Below are 23131 nucleotides of genomic sequence, written 5' to 3' on the forward strand. Positions count from 1 at the left end.
GTAACTATAATAAGTTAGCTCATATACATATAACGAAGATAGACAAGAGGAAGTTTATAATCACAAGATTAACACCTAACTAGACTTATTTACTACCTTTTAATGAAGCTGTCAACAGCTGCTCGAAATGCCCAGCTAATGACGACCTAAGCAGCTAATAATGAACTTCCTAACGCCAATCTAACGCACTCACACACATACTACATACAAAAACATGTAACAAAGTGCGAGTTTTCGACAGCACTTGGAGGTGTCTGCAAATTTTCCATACAATTTGGAAAATGACAACAAATTTAATGAACAAAGTAAGTTGCAATTTTACGCAAATACGCGCATGAACTTCAGCTGCAGATTTTGCCACTTAATTTGGAGAAGAAAAGAGGTGTAACTGCCAACAATTGAAGCAAAAGCCAAAATACAACAACTACACTGCGAACACAACGTACTTTAACTTCCGCTAACATCAAGCTCAAAGTTGAAAAATATGCATACATATTATACCAATTATGCTAACAACAACAACGACATAACAAGAACAGCTACACACAGCGGGCGATGTAAAATATAAGCGTCTGCAACGAACCATGAAGCGCAGAGCAGCAATATTTGTTGACGCGCTGCAACAATTGCCGCAGTAAACACTACTAATTGCCGGCAAGGGCATTGAAGGCTGGCTGAAGTCAGAAGGCAACAACAACAACAATACAGGGCAAAAGTAGGTGGTGTTTTTTCACCTAGAGAATGTGTGTTTGCGAATAAACCAAATTAAAATCACAAAAAATAAAAGCCGAATTCACCAAAAACCATTCACGCATAGTACACACGCATACGTGCACAAACACACATGCACACAAATGCGCAGACACCATCAGGTGGCGTTGAAAAGTGCCGGAAAAGCACGCACGAATTCGAAGCATTTGAACCGACTGAATAAATGCGCTAAAAAACCAACAAACACAGCAATAATGAGCACAACAATGGCAGCAACAACAAGCAGCGAGTACCAAAATCAGCGAACCGTATTAATAGTAACGTCAATGTTAGTCTGTGGTGGCGCTTCGCCGGCAAAAAGAGGCGGTAAGCCACCCATAATGGCCACTCGCATTTTAATTTATTTACAAGCATGTCACAGTCAGACGCGTATTGCCGAGGTATGTGCCGTTTAACTAAGCACGCGAACTATGGTCTCAGATATACATATAAATTTTTGTACCTGAACAGGGTTAATAAGTTTTCCACGATGTTTGTAACAACCAGAACCCTATAAAATATATCTTATTCTTGTTTACCGGCGTAGAAACCGCTTACGCGCTTATAGCCGAGTTAACAACAGAGTGACAATTGTTTCTTTTTTTCGAGATACGGTGCCAATTGGAGATTCCAAGTATAGCCAGGCCCTTCTCCACCTGGTCTTTCTAGCGGAGTGGAGGTCTTCCTCTTCGGTGGGTTCTGCGTCGAATACTTTCAGAGCTGGAGTGTTTTCATCCACTCGGCCTTGAACTATGTCAATCTCATCGCATATCTCATACAGCTCATCATTCCATCGAATGCAATATTCGCCGTTACCAATGCGCAAAGAACCATAAATCTTCCGCAGAACCTTTCTATCGCATTCTATAGAAATTGAAGGAGACGAACTGAGCCGAGATGAGCTTAAGAAACAGCTTCACATAGCAATAGGGGCAGTTTATTGCCGTGTTCATAAGTACATTTACCGATTTAACCATATTTGTTCACAGATGATCCATTATTATGTAAAAGTAGGATACAGAGGGTGTATTTCGCTCTCAGTAAATTATATTTATGAATTGAAACCACTTCCTATACTTAACATAGTATTTTGCTAAGGTTTATAAAGTTAGATCGTAGGGCTGATCCTCGCACCCAAAGTGACGCAGGATCCCACTTGAACGCTGGTGCTTTGTGATTTCCAAATCGTATAGAAATGGAACACCAGACCCTTATCGACCGACAAAGCGTTTTAGCCGACCATAAATTTGTTAAGGCGACTAATATTAATCCCAGCAACTCCACTGGGCTTACTGGCTACCGAGATGTTTCAACTTCAGTCAGGCAAAAGCTGGAAAGTTGCAAAGAAATTGTCTAGATAATTCCACCTTGCGTTCTTCTATACAGCTTTGGCATTTTGCGACCAACAAGATATGTAACCTCACCCCAAGTGAGCCTATTTCGCAGTAGGACCCCTTCCATTGTGGCAAGACAAGCTTTGCTAAGAACAAGTAGCACAGATAATCTTATTCCATATGTCTCACTACGCGTAGCCGCACAGGTTTTGGTTTTCGATCAGCAATTGCCAAGTTCAGGGAAGGTCTATAGACTATAGTTTCAACCCTTGAGCTCCAGTTGACAATGGAGTAGCGACTCGTTGCCAATCTTATTGAATTTGAATAAGGGTATCCTCTCTATCAAGCTCACCGGCTTTGCAGTTGTCGAGGCTTATTAAAAACCCTTCGCTGCGGATCGTAACATTTATGTTTTTAAATAAGGTATAGAACTTACATTATACACTCCTGTGATTAGTTCTTCTTCTATATTGCGTTAAATATATATTATAATGAAATTTCTGAAGACATGTTTAAAATTAAACATGCGAAAAAAATATATTCTCAGATGTGCAATTTTTTTTTTTTTTTAGTTCCGTCTTTGTATTGGTTATCTAGAGTATGAACAAAAGTTTCAAGCATGCAATCGCTGTGTGAAAAGTTCTCATGCGCATGCGTAACTTTTCAATGCTTATATTACACTATATGTATATAATAAAACACATATGTACATATATACATAATAAATTAGTTATTGCACACACGTAGTCATTATAGTCTGCCCCCCGTTCGGTCGTGATTCAAGTTAGATTTTTGCATTTGCGTATTCTCGACTGAACTCAACTTGGCAAGCCATTATATTGTTCTATACCGGAACGAGCAAATGTAATTTCTTTGATATATAAACATATGTATATGTACATCATACGAAGTCACCTTTCTTTGGGACGTAATTTATAGGCTTTGTATGCGGTCATCCAATTATTTTGCTAATTATGTTGTTGTCTGCTTATAAGTCATAATTCTTCTGCTTCTAACCATGACAATAATATGAGTTTCTTAACGCAGGTCAATAACTTTGAATGTTACTTCTACTGTTCCAATTACATGTTTGGAAAATTTAATTAACATATTTAAGTCTACACTTTACTTGGTATGTGACGAATCGAACAAGTAGCTGAGTGAGTATATTCGGCGCTTATACACATTTAATTACTTAGCTGCATATTCTCCAGTATTGGACTTATTTGGATAACTTAGCTAGTAAAAAAGTAGCAAATAGAACAGGGTATAACATAACTAATATATACTCTTAACAAACCTCCATTGTCTAAACTTCATTAAAGAAATCCTGTAAATTATCGTAAAATACCTTCAAGGCCAATGCCGATCATAGCTGTTCCAGTTCAAGTTTTACTGTGTAGTCATTTTTATAAAGACTTTAAAGCCACGAACAGTGAAAATTTCCGTTATTTACAATTTTTGTATTTATTCTAACATACAAAGTTTACCATCACCAAATGACAGCATACTTACTCTCACGTCTGAATCAAACGATCAGCGATCTAAAGTGTTGATAGTGTTCGATAGCTATTGTCACACAATATCACGGCCATAATTATTACTTCGTATCCGATTACTTGATCGATTCACATGAGTCAATAAAAATCTCATGCCATTAGTATTATTTCGCATGCATTTGTTTGAACTGTGACACATAGAATGTAAAGTGCGACAATTAATTTGCACACGCTTAAAAGATGCGATCATAGAAAAATATTGAAATGCATGTTTGTAAATAGCTACCCCGCAGGAAAATAAGCTAGTTTAGAACTGGTTTGGTTTTAGTTTAAAAAATATGATTACTAGTTTGTGTTAAGGGAGTTTTCCATAAGAAAAATCTCTGAAGATAATACTCGAAAGGGTCAGTTGATATACCTTTTTATAATTTATAACTAGTACGTATTAGTCCAGAAGTCTCCAGACGACGATTATAAAAGAAAATATAACAAACTCAATCGTGTAGGGCCCCTTGAAGAGGTTGATATGCTAAAGCGTGCGCGTTGATCAAATTTGATACGGAATCGATAAAAAAATCCAAGATTGAACTAAACAACGGATTTTCTTTAATTTTTAGTTTACAATAGAACCAGGGTTGCGGAATCGTTGCAAATATTGCCGAAGTATTTTGGGGAGTTCATTATATCACGAACAGAAGGATTTAAGTGGCAAAAAGCTATCAGGGAAGGTCGTGAAGTCATCGAAACCCTGCCTCATATGAGTCGTCCCCACTTGCTAATGACAATAACATCGAAAAAGTTATAGCTTAGTGCTTGAAAGTCCGAAATTCATCGCGTTAGCATCAGAGAGATAGCAGAATATCTCAACATATCTTATAGAACAACTCAACAAGTCTTGGTTAATCTTTGGGTTAATATTGGGTTGACAAAAAAGTCTTCCGGTATTTCTTATTGAATTTTATTTATTTTTATTTAATTTTTTATTTTTATTTTTTTTTCTACTCTGCCGGTCTCTTTCGACCAATTCAGCCATGCGTGGCGCATCTTCGACCACCTCTACACCAGAACGAAAACGTTGAAACCATCGTTGTGCTGTGGAAATGGAAACTGTATCGGGTCCATAAACTGTACAAGTTTTATTGGCGGCTTGAGATGCATTTTTGTCTTTATCGTAGTAGTACTGTACAGCGCCAATTAGCGAAAATACCGCAAGACTTTTTTGACAACCCAATATTTTGGTAAAAGATCTGGTTAATAATTTAGTAAATTTTTGGTTAGTGTCTTGGTTAGTGTGTTGGTTAATGTCTTGGTTAGTGTATTGGTTAATGTATCGGTTAGTGTTTTGGTTAATGTTTTGGGTAAAAAGCGCCTTAATCCTTGAATCTTTTGCAAAAACGACATTGAGAAATAGTGTTGAGTACCCTGCATGAGGACTTAGTGACGAGACGTAGGTTTATGAATACAACATCCAAACTATCCAACAATGTCGACCCAAAAATGAACTAAAACCTAAATGCCGCAAAACCGAAATTTTCTGACCGTATTTTAGGTCAAAGCAGCGGAGGTTAGTTAGTTAGTTAGTTGGATAGTTTGATTAAACATGATCCTATTGGCTCAAAAGTAGTCTATTTTGAAGGCAATAACTAATTTTTACACAAATATACACGAAAATTTTGGATTTTTGTGTCAGTACGAATCAAATTTTTACCGTTTGTTTTGCTGCCACGAAATAGAGCTGTTTTTATACGTACAGTTATAATTTCAAACTCATTTAAATGATTATTCTATTTGCAATATGTCTCGATTTCCTACAGGGTAACTTTATTTCTTTGAGTAAGCAAAATAAAACATGAAAAGCCGCCGATTTTTATGCACATGTCTTTACATTTTTACATACATATAATATATACACCTACATACGTATATGTATATTTGTATGTGCATATGTCGATATGTATAATTGCTTGCATTAATCAAAAATCGCATCTGAGGCGTATCTGGTAATGAATATGCATGCACATGCACATACTTACATCAACATACATACGTAATCACCATGTGGCTGCAATATTTTGCAATTACGAAAAAGTTGCTTAAGAAAAATGTTTAGACAACAATTAATTTCTATGAAATAATAGACAAAACCCTGCAGATGTGAATTATTGTTTCGTAAGAATCCAAAAACAACAACAACAACCACCAAAGTGTGAACACAATTAAGGCTGATTTTTTCACATGAAAGAATGTGTCTATGAAGTAGCTATTGCAATGACATTAGCAACAACAGCAAATTGCATGCGACAAGTGTGAATGCACCACTCGAATTATGTGCCGATTATGCGATTTCGTCTGTCAAGTGTCAAAATACAGCTATGCCGAAAAACGAGACAAGCTAGCTGCTCAATAAAAAAATATTCGCGAAAATTCAAAAACTACTGGATTCAGCTTGCATACAAAAAAAAACTCGATATTACGTGTTGCACGTTTGAAAAACAGACGAACACACACACAGAAAGTCGAGCTATTTTCACGTTGTAGGTGTGTAGCATTCAAGACGCCAAGTGTCAATTGGTGCCGTCAGTGCGGCTGTCGCTGTTATTTTTAGCGTTGTTAACTCTAATTGCACTTGGATTAGTTGACGCCATGCAAATACGCTGGTGATTGCGCGCGCCCGACCGCCAACACAGAATAGAGTTGTAGAGTTCATTAAACGCAAATTAATGTTTTTGTGCAAATTACTATTATTTTTTGTTTATTATCCGGTTTAAGCTTCTCGTTAGCAAAAGTTGGTATTTTGCTGATATTTTTTGCATTTCATATGCTGGTCTAAAAATGTAGAAATATTCATAAATATATTTTGCATGTAGCAACTAAACCGTTTTTTATAAATTCAAATGGTTTTTGTAATCGAAATTATCCTTCTCCACAAGTTTGGCATAGTCAAAGCGCTTCGCCGATCCCCATGATCTCTGTTGCAGAGATGAGGCCGCTAACTCAACCTGGAGGGAAAGGTAACTAACAAGAACTAAAGAAAGGTACCCCTACGTTTAAGATTTTAACTAAATTTTTTTCTTCCAAAGTCTACGTTTTATATACAATACTGTTATCTCTAAGAATCAGGTCAATTTTTTTTACCTACGAGGCCCATTATTGGTTTAATGTGTCTGTAAACAAGCAACACTGTTGCATTTGGGACGAAGAGCACCCTGAAGAGGTTGATAAGCTTCCACTCATCCAAAAAAGCAACTGTTTAGCGTGGTGTGTGGGCCGATGGAATCATATCCATATTTCATAAAAAATAATGCCAATGAGAACGTAACCGTCATTGGCGACCGTTATCGCGCCATGGTAAGCTGAAACTGAAGCTCGTGATCTCGGCGACATTTGGTTTTAACAAGACGGTGCCACTTCCCACACATTACATCAATCAATTAATTTATTGAGAAAACACTTCGGTAAGCAGATAATTGATGTTTTGGGCCCGTTGATTGGACACCAAGATTATGTGTTATCACGCCGTTAGACTTTTTCCAGTGAGGGTATGTAAAGTCCAAAGTCTATGCGGATTATACCGCTTCGATTCAGGTCTTGGAATAGACTATCTGGGTCATTGTAAACATTTAAAAAAGATAATCTTCAAAAAATAAATGTCAAAGGATGTTCTTTCGAATGATAATAAACATTTCCCCTAAATTTAAAGCTTCTGTGTTTTTGTGTTTTTCTTAAAAAAATAGGCAACCTCGAGCGGATCACCCTTTATATACCGACATAAGCACACTGTGTATATCTATAATTTTACAAATAGTCAAGTCATCCAATTAAATAGTTTGCGCAGAAGTATTTTACACAGAAATTAATTGTTAGCCCTGACTTAATCTAGCTCACCATTTGAATGAAAAAATTGACTAATTGAGTAATTTGTGGCGTCTTTATGCAAATAATGGCTGTTTATTTTAAATTTATTCAATTATTGTACACATTATATGTATTATATTGACTTAACTTTCATTGGGTTAACAGGAAGTTTGACATTCGTCCTTACTTTGAAAAAGATGTCAAAGTCTTTTCAGGCAATTCACTGATATGAGTAATGATACCCCTCATAAAAATTTGAAACCATTTCTGTCAGGGAAACCACGTCAATTTAATAAAATATGTACTCTCAGACAACCGCTTAATTTAGTCAATTAGTATTTTTCTCACCATTGCCCATACAATTTGGGTGAGGACTAAATTGATCAACTTACAAAAATACTTCTAGGCCAAAAATCTAGATTTCTGTGTCAGATATTCTATTATAGCCCTTCATAGAAATATAAATTATTTAAATTATTAATTAAATTCTTTTTCTAATTACGACAATTCGTTTTTTGTAATAGTATGACTGTATATGTAATCATGGAGATAACACTTAAAAAAGGTCATTTATTAGAAAAGTAAAATAATTTATATATTCTCAACGGCACGTGTAGTCGCATCATTTTTCTTTTTAGACCTGCTTGCTTTTTGTATTTTTGTTTATGTTTTCGGTACAACAACAATATTTACATGACTCAACGTTCTGGCATTATGGCACTGCGTTTCCAGGCGACTTTTTGCCAATATCTTTTAGTCAACACTGCAGTTTTTCAACACCCAAAAGAAGTTTACAAATATTGTGCATAAACAAAACGTAAACATACATATATATAACATATATCGCCTGATAATCACCTGTTCGGTAGTAAATGTAATATTGTAGTGTATTTTTGTATGTATAATGGAAGAGGTCATTTACTTATTTATATATATGAAATAAGAAGCGAAAATGGTGCCATTTCTGCTATTTTTATTTTATTTTATTTTATTTTATTTATTTATTTGTTGTATTTTTAATGCTCGCGTCATTTTGTATATGCAAACCTTGCCATATCGCTTGCTTAGAGCTCATACTGAGCGTTCGCTTACATTGTCGCATATTTGATTACTACTAATCAGCTATTCAATTACAACGCCGTAATTGAAATCGAATGGGGTTTTGTTTCTAAATCATTGCAGCTAATTAAATTTAATTTATGTGATTCATATAAATCAATAAGAGAGTCTTAAAGTATATAAAAAGTATGCTGCGGTGCTTGCGTATCGTATCCATTCAACAAAAGCGTGTGATTATCATTAAATTTATGTATGCCTATCAGCCAAGTTTGGTGCGATTAATTCATCCAAAAGATTAATAAGATTTTTTCAGACGTTTGCCTGAAGATGTGTGCTACAGCTGTCAAGTCATCAGCACTAGCGGCAGCACTGATGTGCATAGTAATATATCAAATGACAATTGATCAGATTGATGGCTGTGTAAATAAGAATGCATACAGGGTGTGTCAGCTTTATTATAAGAATACAAAAAATAAAAAAAAAAATCGAAGGGAAATCCCCTTTTTATTTTCTTTTTACAATTTAGAAACAGCATAAGTTGAAAGAATCGCTATTACGCTCGATATGTTCGGCAGAACTTTACCAAGCATCGCGGGTGTAATAGCAATCCTTTATGCTCCTATGTTTATATTGACTTCCTTAATCTGAGGATTTCTAACTATTCATTTACCCGTCAAATAACCCCACGGAATGTGTTCAGAAAAAGTCAAATCTGAAGAACTGTCAGTTCCCAGTCAGTGTTCAGTTCTTTTTGGCATCATGTGTTCAGGAAACTTTTTAGCAGAAACTGAATAATTTGATCCTTAGTGACAGCTGAGTTGCCGTGGTTTAAAGGCATAAATCTTCGAGATCTTATCGGATCACCAGACAATGTAAAATTGGTTTTTACGTATGCCCGTTGAGTTAGCGACTATCTTCAATGTAAAGCGCCTTTATTTCGACAAATTGTTTCGGAGATAAGTGATTCATGGTTAGAAGTACCATATCATTACCTTAAATGCAAAACAACGTATCATAAAAAAAATAATCGTTGTCAAATATAATAACCATTATATGAGTGTATGTTAACCAATATATAACCTTTTCATAACCAAAACACAAATTTTGTTCTAATATCGTTTTTCCTTCGCTTGTGAACTTCTGAAACGTGATGGTACGTTATTTTGCATTTTAGCTGACGATATACTGAATTCGATGTTCCAAAACATACCAACTCAACCGGTTAGCAGATGTAAATAGCAAAATGTTTGAATTTTCATATACAGATAGACACACCCTGTATATGTAACATTTTACAAATAGTCAAGTCATTCAATTGAATAGTTCTCGTTGAAGCATTTATTAGACGATTTAATTGTCAGCCTTGACTTATTATCGTTCAGCATTTGAATGAAAAACTCTACACATTTAAACACTAAGATTTTGATTAATTTGTGGCAACTTTATGCAAACAATGGTTGTATACTATAGACGTATGACATTAATACTTATTATGTACACAGTTTCTTTTTTCAGGTTTTTCGTACATAACCTCGTTCAGAGTCTGTTAAAATTCGCGTAAAGCGCTGACATACTAAAGTATGACTATTTCTCTTGGAATTCCTAGGAACTGAACTCCATCTGCTATCGGAAAGGACCAAACCCGGTCTATGCTTGACTTATTGGTCGCCAGTTTAACCTAACCCAACCTAATGGAGGATTCTTACTAAATGAAATTTGGATAACATGTCTAACCGTCAAACCATCCATCAAAAGGATCAAATTTTGAGATTTTGAAGAAAAAATGAATAAAAAATATTTTCCACACACTCTATAAGTTATTTGATTCCAGAAATATAAAAAAATTACAATAAATTATTCAAATTTTCTTCTACAAAGATAAATATGACACAATTCGAGATATTAAAAATATTTACATATAAAATATCAAACCCACAGTCGTAAAAGTTAAATCTGTAGACAATTCTCAAATGTGATAAATTTGCATGCGCAGAGCTATAACTCAACTTCCACTATATTCCATACGATTAAAGACATACATACATACATACATGCATACTTTCATACATCCATACATACAATCTTACATTAATACATACATACACATAACAATCGCGCGTATAAATAGGCTAATACGCCGAGTCAATGTTCAACCTTCGTCGACTCCAGAAAAATGTAAATTCTTGGCCTTTGTTACAGCAATGCTGCCAAGTATTTGGTACATATTTACCAGCATTTGTAGAACTGTTTGTAAGTAAGCCATTATTCAACCAAGTTTTATAGAACACATAGTTTGTTTAAGAGACGCTTTTCATTAAACTGCTTGAGCTGCGTGGCACACTTTGTAACGCCTCAGAGATTCGCTTTGAGTTCACTGTTTGCAAGAGCAAACTCTTAACTCAAAAAAAAAAAAAACAAAATGGCGATATGTAATTTAGAAAAATGTTCTATATATTCACAAATATGTTGTGGAATATTCCATTGTAACAGCTGGCAGCGCTTTTTAATGGTAACAACGCCCTAAGAATGAAGAAAGGAGGAACGAATAAAAGAAAACCCTATGAATTATGAATAAATTGAGTCAAAAGCTATGTAGTAGAACACCAGAGTAGTTATAAATAGTTGTGTGTGGTGGATTATTTTTATAAATTTCAACCAAAAGCCCTTCTTCGAATATTCTTGCCGCCGCCAGACTTCTTGTAAACCCAGTGCTCCTTGACTATCCACTAGGAATGTAATGGGATGTCTGGTTAATACTGAGAACTAACGTCCGCCATTGCTAACGATGACAGATCTTATTTTACACTGCTGTAAAGATCATAAGTTATTTCCGCCTACCCATAAGTCTCTCTTTGTCTTTCAAATTCCAATATATTTGGAATTCTGTAACAAGACCAGTTAGGATGCCGCTTCAATAATGCCTGAACCTATTGGAGTTGCCTTTCCTACTTATACTACTTTATAATCGCCGACTCATACCCCACTTGAATATTAATTACTTAAAAACACTAATTAATTGCACTGCTCACTTTATATAACACCAGCAGAAAGACAGCATTTACCAAAAATCACCTCACAAATTTTTATCAGCACCGAATATGACTTCAAAACTTTTTATGAGTGCAAGCATTTTTTCGCATTTCATTTTTCTTCGGCGCGCAGTAAGAAGTTACCTAACCCATGAAATAATAACAATCATTACAGAAAACATAAAATGAAAAAAAAAGTAAAAACAAAAAAAATAAATTAATGCATTTTTTATTTCTTTGGGCCATATTTACATAAATTACGTCAGTTTGGTCAAAAAGCGTGAAAATTTGTGCGAAGCTCAAAAGCAAAAGTAAATAAAAGTTGCCGCTTGTGTGGGAGCTCAAGCAATTATAAACCTTAAATGACTGCAGTGTAGCCAAAGCAATCTGCATTTCTATTTACAAATACACTGTCTAATACTTTCTCCATTTCCTAGAGCTTAAAAAGAATTGTGCAACTGTTGAAGAAACTGTAGCAGAAGCTCCATTATGGAGTAAAAGATCTTGATCAAACAAAAAATTATTCCGGAAGCCTCGTTTCATAGACTTTCAGTTTTTTTGGAATGCTCTTTGTATAGACAGTTCTTGTTTTTGGAATCCTATAAAGGAAGTATGTTGACTGATTATTTGAAAAAAATTCTCTCCCAAAAAAATCGAATAATTTTCTAGACTCTAATGAAACAATATTTTTTTTAGAACTTAGAACCAGTTTTAATTGCAGTTTCTATTAATGAACCTAAAACGAGCCAAATTTCACAGGAAAATTTTGTTGAGCGTTGAAGCTCACTTTTGGTTGAATGCGTATAATAATAAACAAATTTGTCGATGATGTTAATTCACAAGCTATTGATAGACCGAAAATATTTGAGGTTTGGCTCTGCAACCTAAGGTTTATTTTGCCTTCTAAAATATCTCATATGGTCACAAAAGTCCATCACTCTGAAAAATTAATGAAATTCAACCTCTATCTCCTTGTCGGGCTCTAGGCAGGGCACTACAGGCTCAAGAAACACTGATTCTAGATTACCAAGCAATTTTTAGAAGCAGGCTCGAGGCCCTAGCATCCATATACGTGGATTGCTGTTCATATCTCTAATCCTTGCTAGGTTGTAACCTCCCAATATTTACTTGACGTGGTGCATTCTTGTTGCCTGCTGAGAGGTCGGTTTTCTCCTCACTGTCTCTTGAGTGCGGAGTAAATCCTTTTTGGTGTGGGACCCCTCCGCAGTGCTTGGTTCAGAGCCCATCATCCTGAAACCCTCAAAGCGGTCCACGTCCAGCTTATTTCCGGCTACCACTTTCTGACTCGGCACCCAGATCAGTTGTACACTGTTGCAAATTGACTGGCGCTTAAGCCTTACTATACACTCCTCCACTACCAGTGTCTAGCGGTACTAAAAGCGATCTTAGCTTATTTACAAGCCATGGTTGACCACTGTTTGGTGTGCTTTGTATGCAAAAGGAAAAATAGGGCCATATTTTTCAGAAATGAAGCCGGCCATAATATTACAGTTAATGGGGACCGCTATAAAGCCATGGTTAATGGTATTTTTATACCTGAATTCGAGAAGGTTGATGTGTATGACCATCCGAACCAACAAGACCACACTACATGTCATAGAGTCAACATGGTGACCGCATTATCTCACGTCGTGGGCTTGTGTCATAGCCGATTAAACACCGCTGGACTAATTTTTGTAGGGTTATCTGCAGTCGATTGCCTACGCAGATAAGCTCAAAATGATTGACGCATTGGAAGAGAATAGTCGGCGCTTTATTGCTGAAAACTAGACCATCGCCTTCAATTCTTTAATGAGGATGTATTTTTTTGAGGATGGCTCCTAAGTAAGAAAGTAGTGAAAAGACAGAATTCCTTCTCCATAGTAGAAGTTAGTTCGGAGATCGAATATTGGCAAGCTACATATCTTACTTTTATTTATATTGGGTGCTATTGGATTTCACGATAAACTTTTGGCATACAAAACTGAAATACGGAAGCTCACATTGCTCGTCGAAAAGCCACATCTATTGCAAAAAAATGCATATTTTTTATAATACTCCAGCTCAAAACTAAAGGTAACTAATGCGGAAAAAACAACCTAGCAGAAATTGAGACCGAACAATAATAATAAGAACTCAATACAGTGCTTCCAGGGAAGACGAAGAAACCACAGTCCTGAATGGTGTGAGATGACGAAAACTTGTTAATGCCCTATGCTCCAGTGAGGAGAAATCAAGGAAAAAATATTTTATATGCAATGTAAATCCTTAAGGGTATGGAAACCTTTTTATAATATTTTTTTAATTTTTCGAGAAAGATAATATTTTATTACAATATGTTTAATAATAAATTTATTACTTAAAGTACTCGCTTACTTTAGAACTTTAACTAGCTTGATAATGACCTGATTTAAGCACGACTATCGTACGATTGCCCTAAAGAAACCACACCTCATTTTCTGCTTTATTCTGCATTTCGACCTCAACATTGCAAGTATTGTTTAGTCTTGCTTGCTTTTAGTAATTGCTTACATGCATTTCAAAGTCAAATAAACTGCTGACCCACAAGGGTACTTGGATGTAAATCAGGAAACGGACTGAGAACTTACCTCGACACCATTCAGATGAACGCTGTGCTTCCGCGTGATATCGATGCGCAAACGGCGACCGCCAACAGCGCGAGCGTTACCATTCGCATTCGTGCTGCTGTTGGTGTTGCTGGCATTGTGGGTGCTGCTGCTGCTGCTACTTCTCGTGTTATCTGCTACTCTTTCATTGTGACCAACGGCGGGGGCCACATGACTGTGACTCGCTGTGGTTTTGCTGAACCAACTGCGATTGCTCACCAGAGTCTTGTTGGCGTTGCTGCTGTTGTTGCTACTCGCACTGATGTTGTTGTTGTTGTTGTTGTCGTGCACCGCACATTCAAAATGCAAACAATTCCAAATTAAAGTTGCAATTAAAATGAAAACGAAGCCACTAGGTGAGCACATCATCAAGCGTTGGCGTTGGTGTTGGCAAAAGAGTCTTCAGCAACAACAAATATCACAAAACAAAAAACTTAAACAGTTATAAAAATCGTTGAAAATGGAAAACGCGAAGCGCGGAAAAACGAAAGCGAAGCAATCACAGCCATATGCAGCGCGGCGAACGGGGGCGGGAGGTACGCGTGCGCTCAGCGTGACGTGGTGTTTCGGTGGTGAGCTGGGCATAAATGGGGGCAGCTCAACCAGCAGCAGCAGCAACAACAACAGCTGTTGCCACAGCTAATCCGTAAGCATTGCAGCTGTTAGCCGCTGGAGCACGGTGTTCAAGCCAAGTTGGTGGACCAACACTTCTGCAAGCGAACGCACGGCTCCCGCTGTGTGGCTAAGCCAAGCTAATTGTTGTTGGTCGACTGGCTGTCGTAGGGCTGACAGGCGTACGCACACAACAGCTGCGCGGGCGTTATTTTTGTTGTTATTGTTATTTGTATTGCTGTTGCTTTGGCTGCTTATGCGATTTTCCAGCAGTCAGCCGCAAGTTTTTTGCCGCGTTGCGATTTTTGCCTTATTGTGCTTTTGTTGCTGTTGTAATTTTTGTTTACTTATACGGTTTTTTTGCTGGGTAAAATGTGGGCTGATTTTTGCTTTGATTTAAATTGCCTCAAAACAATGTTCAGCGTGTTGTTTAATTGTTGCTTTTATACTCGCCGATGATGTTAATTTGCGTTTTCTTTACCGTTTACCGTTTTCGTTGTTGTTGTTGTCATTCTTACTAAAATTGCCCGCTTTTTTGCACATAATTAAAGATTGCCTTTGCGTTTTATTGCCGCCGCTGTTGTTTTTGTTTTTTTTTTTTTGTTTTATATGTTTGTTTTTGGTATTTTTCACTTATTTAGCTTTTTCTTATTAGTTTTATTATTATGATTGCGGGCAAGTTAATAACTGTTGCATAAATTTTTGTGGCGTTTGCTCAAAATTGCAGCTCCTACTGTGTCTTCGTCAACTGAAATATGCGTTGGAGTATTAAGTTGGGTAGATTTTTGAAAAACAAATATTTTTTTCTTGTGTTTTTTTTATATCTAATGGGAAATAGTGTTTAAGTAATGAAATCCGATAAGTTCCAAATTTTTGGCCGCTGCCGATACCGATTAATGGATTGGTAACAACATTTATTATCAAACTATCCATACTTTCGCAAATTTAAGAGGCTACATGGGTTTAGGGGTTTCAAAAAACTGATTTTTTTGTCATCTTATTAAATTCTACAATACCTCTATAATATTGTTCTAAATTTTCAAGTTGATCCGAGTAATAGTTTCGGAGATACCTACTAGAGAACTTATGTCCTCGATGCTACCTAGGCTAAGTGCGCCGTCTTTAAGCTCGTTTTTTCTCGGACCTGTGTTTTTTAAGTCGATTGGCAAGATTTCTCCGGAACTACACCACCGATCTTCATGAAATTTTACACAGGCCTTTGAGATACAGTTCTTAAAGACTTGCGTGAAGTTCTTTTTTTAATTACAACTATTTGAAAAAAAATCACGAAATTTTCACTGAAATTTTAATTTCTTTGTAATAATTTCTGCCAAAATTAAATTAAATATTTTTTTTTTACAAAAATTTTAGAATTTCTTTAGTTAATAGGTGTGTGGATTCAATACCTCTAGACCAAACTGTCGAACAACTATCGAGCTCTGGTCAGAAACCAGGCTCGAACCCCTTCACTCTTCGTAATAAACACAACTTAATAGTTCCATATCATCAAAGGGGCAGAAAAACTGCTTACAAAGAATATTTCAAAAATTTAAGAATTTTTTTTTTTATTTAAACATTTGAAAAAAGTATCTTTCTTAGAGCACCAAAGCTATAAAAACTGGAAACTGACATATATTGCGCTTTAACTTCAAGATTAACAGAGAAAAACTCGACAAAAACTATTCATAATTTAAAAAGTAATCATTGGACGAAAATTCTTCAAAAAAACTATAGCTGAATGGTTGGTCTGGTTGTTCCACAAAGTGAGGTATCTGAAAACTATCCAGTGATAAGGTGCCTTTAGTGAACTTGAATTTGGCTTTCCCTTATTCCTTTCCTTATAACTCAAATTATGGAGAGACACCTCATTTTTGACGATTTGAAATTTGGATAACAGGAGATGATGAAACCCATTCCCTAGTCGATGACGATGCAGCAGATGCGCCATTATCCTACCAAGAAGAAGTTCGAATAGCGAGGAAGTCGACTTCTTGGAAATAGTTTTCAACTTCAGAACCTTTTCAAATTTTGTTTATTTAATGCTTATTATCTCAGAAAAAATGGCTGCGTCGAAAAAAGTGAAATTTTGTATCTCAAACATAAAAAAAAGTATAAAAAATCTGAGCAAAATATTAAAAAAAAACACCTGTCAAACATAGCGAGATGTTTTCTTCAATCGATAACAATTTTCAGATTTCGAATAGCTTTCATAATTTTGTCTGGATAAGCCAAAATTCAATATGCGACGCGAATAATTACCGCGAAGCCGTGTTTAAGGTTGAATATATCACCAACATGCTTTTGACAGTAAGAAAAGAAGTTGCTTTTATTCCGCGTTGTCTGAATTTGGTATCCCCGCAAAACTAATACGCCTATGTAAACTGACGTCGAGCAATACCAAAAAAGTCATCAGGATCGTGAAAGACTTCTACAAGCCGTCTGATACCAAACAAGCGACCCCTTTAAGATTGAAGAAAATTTCAGGTTGTATAAATTGGGGTCTGAAAGGAAAAAAAAAAATTGTTCAAAGAGTAAAAAACGATTGTGTTAGCGATTCTCGATTCCATTCTATCAATATAACAGTGCCAAAAATAAAGTCAATTTAGAAGTAGTTGCGGCTTCTTTAAGTCAAAGCATTTCTCGAAATCGCAAATCTCAGTTTAAATAATTGACTCATCGACTTTGTACCAGAATATTTGAAAGCCGATTTTGTCATAAAAACCATAAGCATATCATTTATTCATACATATTTCTCCCACTCGACTTCCGATCCACTCTAATGCAAATATGTTTACAGTAGTTATAAGCGCTATTAAAGTTTCTTGAGCCACCTTTTTGCATTATTGGAGTTGTAATTCCGAGAAAAATGTGCGATTTACGAATTTTAAGCATTTTTACTAGTACAACAATAGCAACAAAGCGAACTGAGCCACATATTGCCAAACTGAAGAAATCAAACAGAGCGTCAGTATAAATTTCAACATTTATACTAGTATATTTTGCTTTTCTTTTAATTGCAGCTAAACAAGCATCTTAATTTCTGTGAAAACGATCGCCGTTAATGAAAAATAATTTGCACATATTTATGCTTATATTAGATTTTAATTAGATTGAAAGCGAATTGCCACAATGCAACTGTAGCTAATCATATATTCATGCATATGCATATATGTACATATACATGTGTGAATGCACTCAGAGAAATTTACAGCTAGTGCACAATATGCAACGGTTAGCACTCGTACACACACACACACAGCCACACATAATTTAACATTTAGTATTCTTTGTTTATTTCGCCTGCCCATTGACTATATGAGCATTGTAAATATGATTGCCTTACTTGTATGTTTGTAATTATCTGACTATGTGTGTGTGTGTGTTGCTGTTGTTGGTTTCGTGTCTTTTGGTTTTCTCATTTAACGGCAATGTAAATTATTTATGCGCGTTTTATGCACTAATTAATCGTTTTGATTGCTTGTAGTTGTTGCTCTTACTGTTGTTGTACTGTTACTTTCTTATTACACTTATGTACCGTATGTGTGTGTGTTTGTGTATACATATCTATTTAGCTGTTTGTTTGTTGTTATTGCACATGTTTTAGCGGTGTTTACTGTGCGGCATTTGCGTTAAAGTTTTGCTGAAAGCCAGTGTATTCAATTTTCTCTGTCGCTTTTCTTTAAGTCATGTCTTGCTTGGATCGTTTTGCATTTCTACATACCTTTCACATGTAAATACTTCTGTTTCAGTGCCTCATATTATATCACCAATTCTTTTGTAAGAGTTTTTCTGCAAGTTTCCAGGCTAATATGTTAATATGCAGAAGTATTTTAAAATATTCTTGTAGTAAGGAGGTTTAATTGTGATACTACATACATACATACATGTATGTAAAGTATTTTTAAGGTACAACATTTTAGAGGTTATGTTAACTATACATGATATAATATTCCCAAACTTATCAAATAATTTATTCCTCAACCATTAAAATCTAATATTCTAAATACAGTTATGTATATGACACTTTTATGAGGATTTTCTATAAAAGTGCTGGTGTATGCCGATGATATAGATATCATTGGAATCAACAATCGCTCCGTTAGTACTGCTCCAGAATGGATAAGGAAGCGAAACAAATGGATCGGGTAGTGAACAAGGGCAAGGCGAAATATCTCCTGTCATCAAACAAACAGTCGTCGTACTCGCGACTTGGCTCCCACATCACTGTTGACAGTCATAACTTGGAAATCGTAGATAATTTTGTGGAACCAATATAAACACCACCAACAATGTCAGCCTCGAAATCCAACGCAGAATAACTCTTGCCAAAAGGTGTTACTTCGGAATTAGTAAGCAATTGCGAAGTAAAGTCCTTTATCGATGGGCAAAGACTCATCATCCCCGTCCTGCTATATGGTGCAGAGGCATGGACGATGATAACATCTGATTAGTCGGCGTTACGAATTTTCGAGAGAATGGTTCTGCACATTGGCAACATCCAATACCGCATTCGATGGGGCGATGGAGCTGTATGAGGTATACGCCGACATTGACATAGTTCAGCGAATTAAGAGACAGCGGCTGCGCTGGCTAGATCATGTCGTCCGAATGGATGAAAACACTCTAGCTCTGAGAGTATTTGACGCAGTACTGTGCTGGGGGAAGAAGTGGATCCCCTCCATTCCGTTGAAAATACCAGGTGGAGAAAGACCTGACTAAACTTGGAATCACTAATTGGCGCTTAACAGCGAAAAGGAAGAATGACTGGCACGCTATTGTAAACTGGGCTATAACCGCGTAAACTGTGTCTACGCCAATAAAGAAGAAGAAAAAGACATGTGGATGATATTATTAGCACTACCTGGTCGACCAAAGTCCCTCAAACATTTTCTGAAACGACGTTAACTGCAGATTTGATTTTTATGAAATCTAGATAACAGGAATAATTTACATTACCTGTTTTTATCATTATCTGTTACAAGTTACCCAGCGGATACTTGGTCAAAGACAATTCACTCCCAAGAGAAGGGCGATCAGAGAATAGTACATGTATGATGGTAAGATAACAAAACTTGTTTTGTGGAAGAACTAATTTTGAACTCAGAATATCTTCTAAAGTGAATTTGAAACAACGGAACGAAAAATTAAATGGATTTTACCACAAATTAGCACACTTTTAACCAAACTCTGCGGTGATAATAATAAATCAAACAATTTTTTGTAATATTTATTTCTGACAACTTATAGTTGTGAAATTTTAAGTTTTTGTTATTGATTATCCCAACTATCTTTTGTCGTTACTAGCCTTAAGTTCCTTTTTTCCGAAATTGTTAACCTTGTTTCAATAGTTTATAGTATTACAATAATTATATCTTAATTTTTGAAGATTTTGGTGATGTTTCTTTACATTCATGAGTTATTTTTCAGAAATATTATCTAAATCTCCCTCTGTTCCTAATTAACTGAAAGCAATAGCTGAGTCTTATCAGTTATGAATACATTTTTGCTTAGATACAGGTTTTCTCATACTCCATTTTCGCCGAAACTATATTTCCAGTATATAACGATTAAAATTTTCTCTCTCCGTTAAGATCTTAAATTCTATCGAACTATTTTTTTTTTATTTAAAATTTACTGCTATATATAGTATTAATGAATATTTTCATGTCTTAATCTTAGTTTTAAATTTTAAAATTCAAATGAATGTTTTTTCATGCAATAAATAGAAAAATAGCTCGATTTCATAAAGGTATTGTGAATTCATGATCCTTAGACTACACTGTCGAACAAATGTTGAGCTTAGATTATAAACTATTTTGCTATTTGTAATAAACATAGTACAAATACATTTAGCCAGTTAAAAGGAACCAAACTAATGCTACTTTTCTCAGAATCCTTATATATTTTAAATGAAAAAACTGTTAAGCTTCTAGTGTTTGGATTTAAAAGGGAATAAATTTGTACCCAAAGTTCAAGCCAAGAAAAATGGCTGCATATACACTGGGTTCCAGGCCAAAAGGGTGATCCGGGAAACGAAATAGTTAAGAACGATTAAGAAACTATACAAAGGAATTTCCGAAAGAGCTGACAGACGGATCAAGGTGAGATGCCTTACTGCTTACGTCCGGTCTTATCAAGAATTCGGTTAAAATGCCTAGGGGCTTCGCAGTTCAATGGTGGATGAAGTATCAGAATTAGATATCAAATATATATTAAACTTCGCAAAAAGAGTTGACATCTTCCACGCCGTACACTCCCGGCTTGTATTGGTACCATTACAAAGGACCAGTAGTTGGCGTGACTACTCGTTTATTAGCACATTAAGTTTAATAAATGTATATATCGTCACCTAAAATACAAAATAGCGTAACATCACTTATCATAAGTTTACAGGAAAAGGAAAAACGATATAATAGAAAACACTCATTTTGAAACAAAATTTGAGTTTTGGTTATAAAATGGTTATATTTTGTGTAAATGAAAATTTTAAAATGTAATATGATTTAGTGAATCGTAAGCAATAAAAAACTCAATTTCGATGTTTTTGTTGATACGTTGTTTTGTATTTTAAGTGACTATGTACATAAGGTGCTTTGATCACATAAGCAAATTAAATTAAGTATTATTCATAACCATTACATATAGCCATATTTTTCTATATATATACTTTGTAATTATCTAATTTGCTTATGGGAACAAAAATAAAACAGCTGAAAATTCAAGCATAAAATTAACACAATCAAAAAATTATGAAAACTGCCTCAACAATCCGCTAAGTGTTTAATAATTTCAGTTTCAAAAGTCAAAACTGCTCTCAAGACTTGTCACCAACAGAAAAACTGCAGGTAATCAAATATATGAGAGTAAGGGCAACTAATTTATATTTAATTACTTTGACGCTACCAAAAAAATTTGTAATGATGAAAAAACTACAAAAGAAATATAAAAAATATATAAAAAAAACTGTACATAATTTTAAATAATATTATTTTGTAGTTTCTCGCCACGCAACACTTGCAATGATTTTGATACACAAAAGTGTACAAAAATTTTTGTAAAATATTATATTGAAAAAAATTCTCAATTGACAACTGGAAATTCATTTTGGAAATATACTCCAATTATTTACACAGCTCTAAAAAATTGGGTTTCGTTGCTCAAGCGTAACGGTTTATTCTAACATTTCTCTGCAACATTGCTAGCCAGCCAGAAGCTGGTATTTTCCATAATATAATATCGACGTTTGTCTGGCAAAGGCACGCAAATTATAAACGCAACGCTGAGCAAAATAGTACTCTTATAGATCCGAAAAATATTCAATAATCTTCTAAATTCTTTCCTAGCCCACAATATGAACCACACTTTTTGCTTGCGCAGGCGCGCCACTTTACACATTACAGACACACAATCCTGGGCGCCACTTACATGCGAACACACCCTTCTCAACGCGTGCTACAATTCAAATTCAACTTAATTCAATTAACAATAAATACGAGTATTCACATTCTATTTATTTGCACTGTTACAATTATTTAATATTTATGTATGCACTTATTTATCATGGAACACAATTCGTTTGGCATTCAGCGCGCGCGTCGAGTGCTTTTCCGCGTGTGCGATATGCCACTTCGGTAGCTGTTTGGCGAATGAGTGAAAAGCGCAGAGTCACAGGTGGAAATTTGTAAAAATCCCCAGCGCCACGAAGCGCCCGGCAGCGCAGCGTCGCAAAAAAGCAGCGTTAGCACACGACCACGGCACGATCGGTGAGTGCTTCGCGCGAATTCTGGCATGGCACGAGCGTGTGCATGTGTGTGCTTGCATTGTGCAGCTCACCGTTAAGCCGCACAAGCACAATCGCTGTGGGGAGTGGGTGTCGGCAACTGGTGAGTAGTGCTTGTGGCGGCGTGCGAGTACAGCAGAAATGCAGATCGCCAGTTGGTCTGACGAATTTGCTGTTTGTCGGCTGACTGGCTTCCTTGCACTTACACTTTGTGACGACATTTCTGCATTTTTAAATAAGAACACGATGGTTACGGCATGTTGGAATGCAATATGAAATTGCGTATGAGCAATTGAACAGAATTAATGGATTAAATGTGTAGGGGCATCTTATCTAACAAATGGGTTCTTGACAATAAGGCGAATGTATGGAAAAGCAGCAGAAATAAGAGCTTAGCCTAAACATTTCATTAGAATAAGTACCTCGTCCTACAGACAGCTTCGTTTTTAGGATTTCATTCTTTCATGGCTTAGCTCTAGTTTTGTAGCACCGTGAAGAGTTTAACCCAACTGTCTTCGAACCATTATCTTTTTATTATATTTCAGGTCTTATTTCTTTAAACTAATTATGTGGGTACCATTTGATC

The 23131-nt window shown here is 35.7% G+C and overlaps 1 protein-coding gene across 3 annotated transcripts in view; it reads right to left on the reverse strand.

Annotated features, from left to right (window-relative positions):
- Positions 1-22415, reverse strand: part of LOC105226273 (uncharacterized) — a 36079-nt gene extending 13664 nt beyond the window's left edge. The window contains exons 1-2 of one of the 3 annotated variants that reach the window (XM_049451779.1): positions 22191-22415; positions 14136-15513 (exon numbers count right to left, since the gene is read on the reverse strand). In XM_049451779.1, coding sequence (XP_049307736.1) covers positions 14136-14522 — 387 coding nt within the window. In that variant the 5' untranslated portion in view covers positions 14523-15513; positions 22191-22415. Of the gene's footprint in view, positions 1-14135; positions 15514-22163 lie in introns of all 3 variants that reach the window. The other 2 variants (XM_049451780.1, XM_049451781.1) reach the window with 2 other exon arrangements.
- Positions 22416-23131: the final 716 nt, after the last annotated feature.

The sequence above is a fragment of the Bactrocera dorsalis genome, chromosome 3 (assembly GCF_023373825.1).
Source record: "Bactrocera dorsalis isolate Fly_Bdor chromosome 3, ASM2337382v1, whole genome shotgun sequence".
Lineage (NCBI taxonomy): Eukaryota > Metazoa > Arthropoda > Insecta > Diptera > Tephritidae > Bactrocera > Bactrocera dorsalis.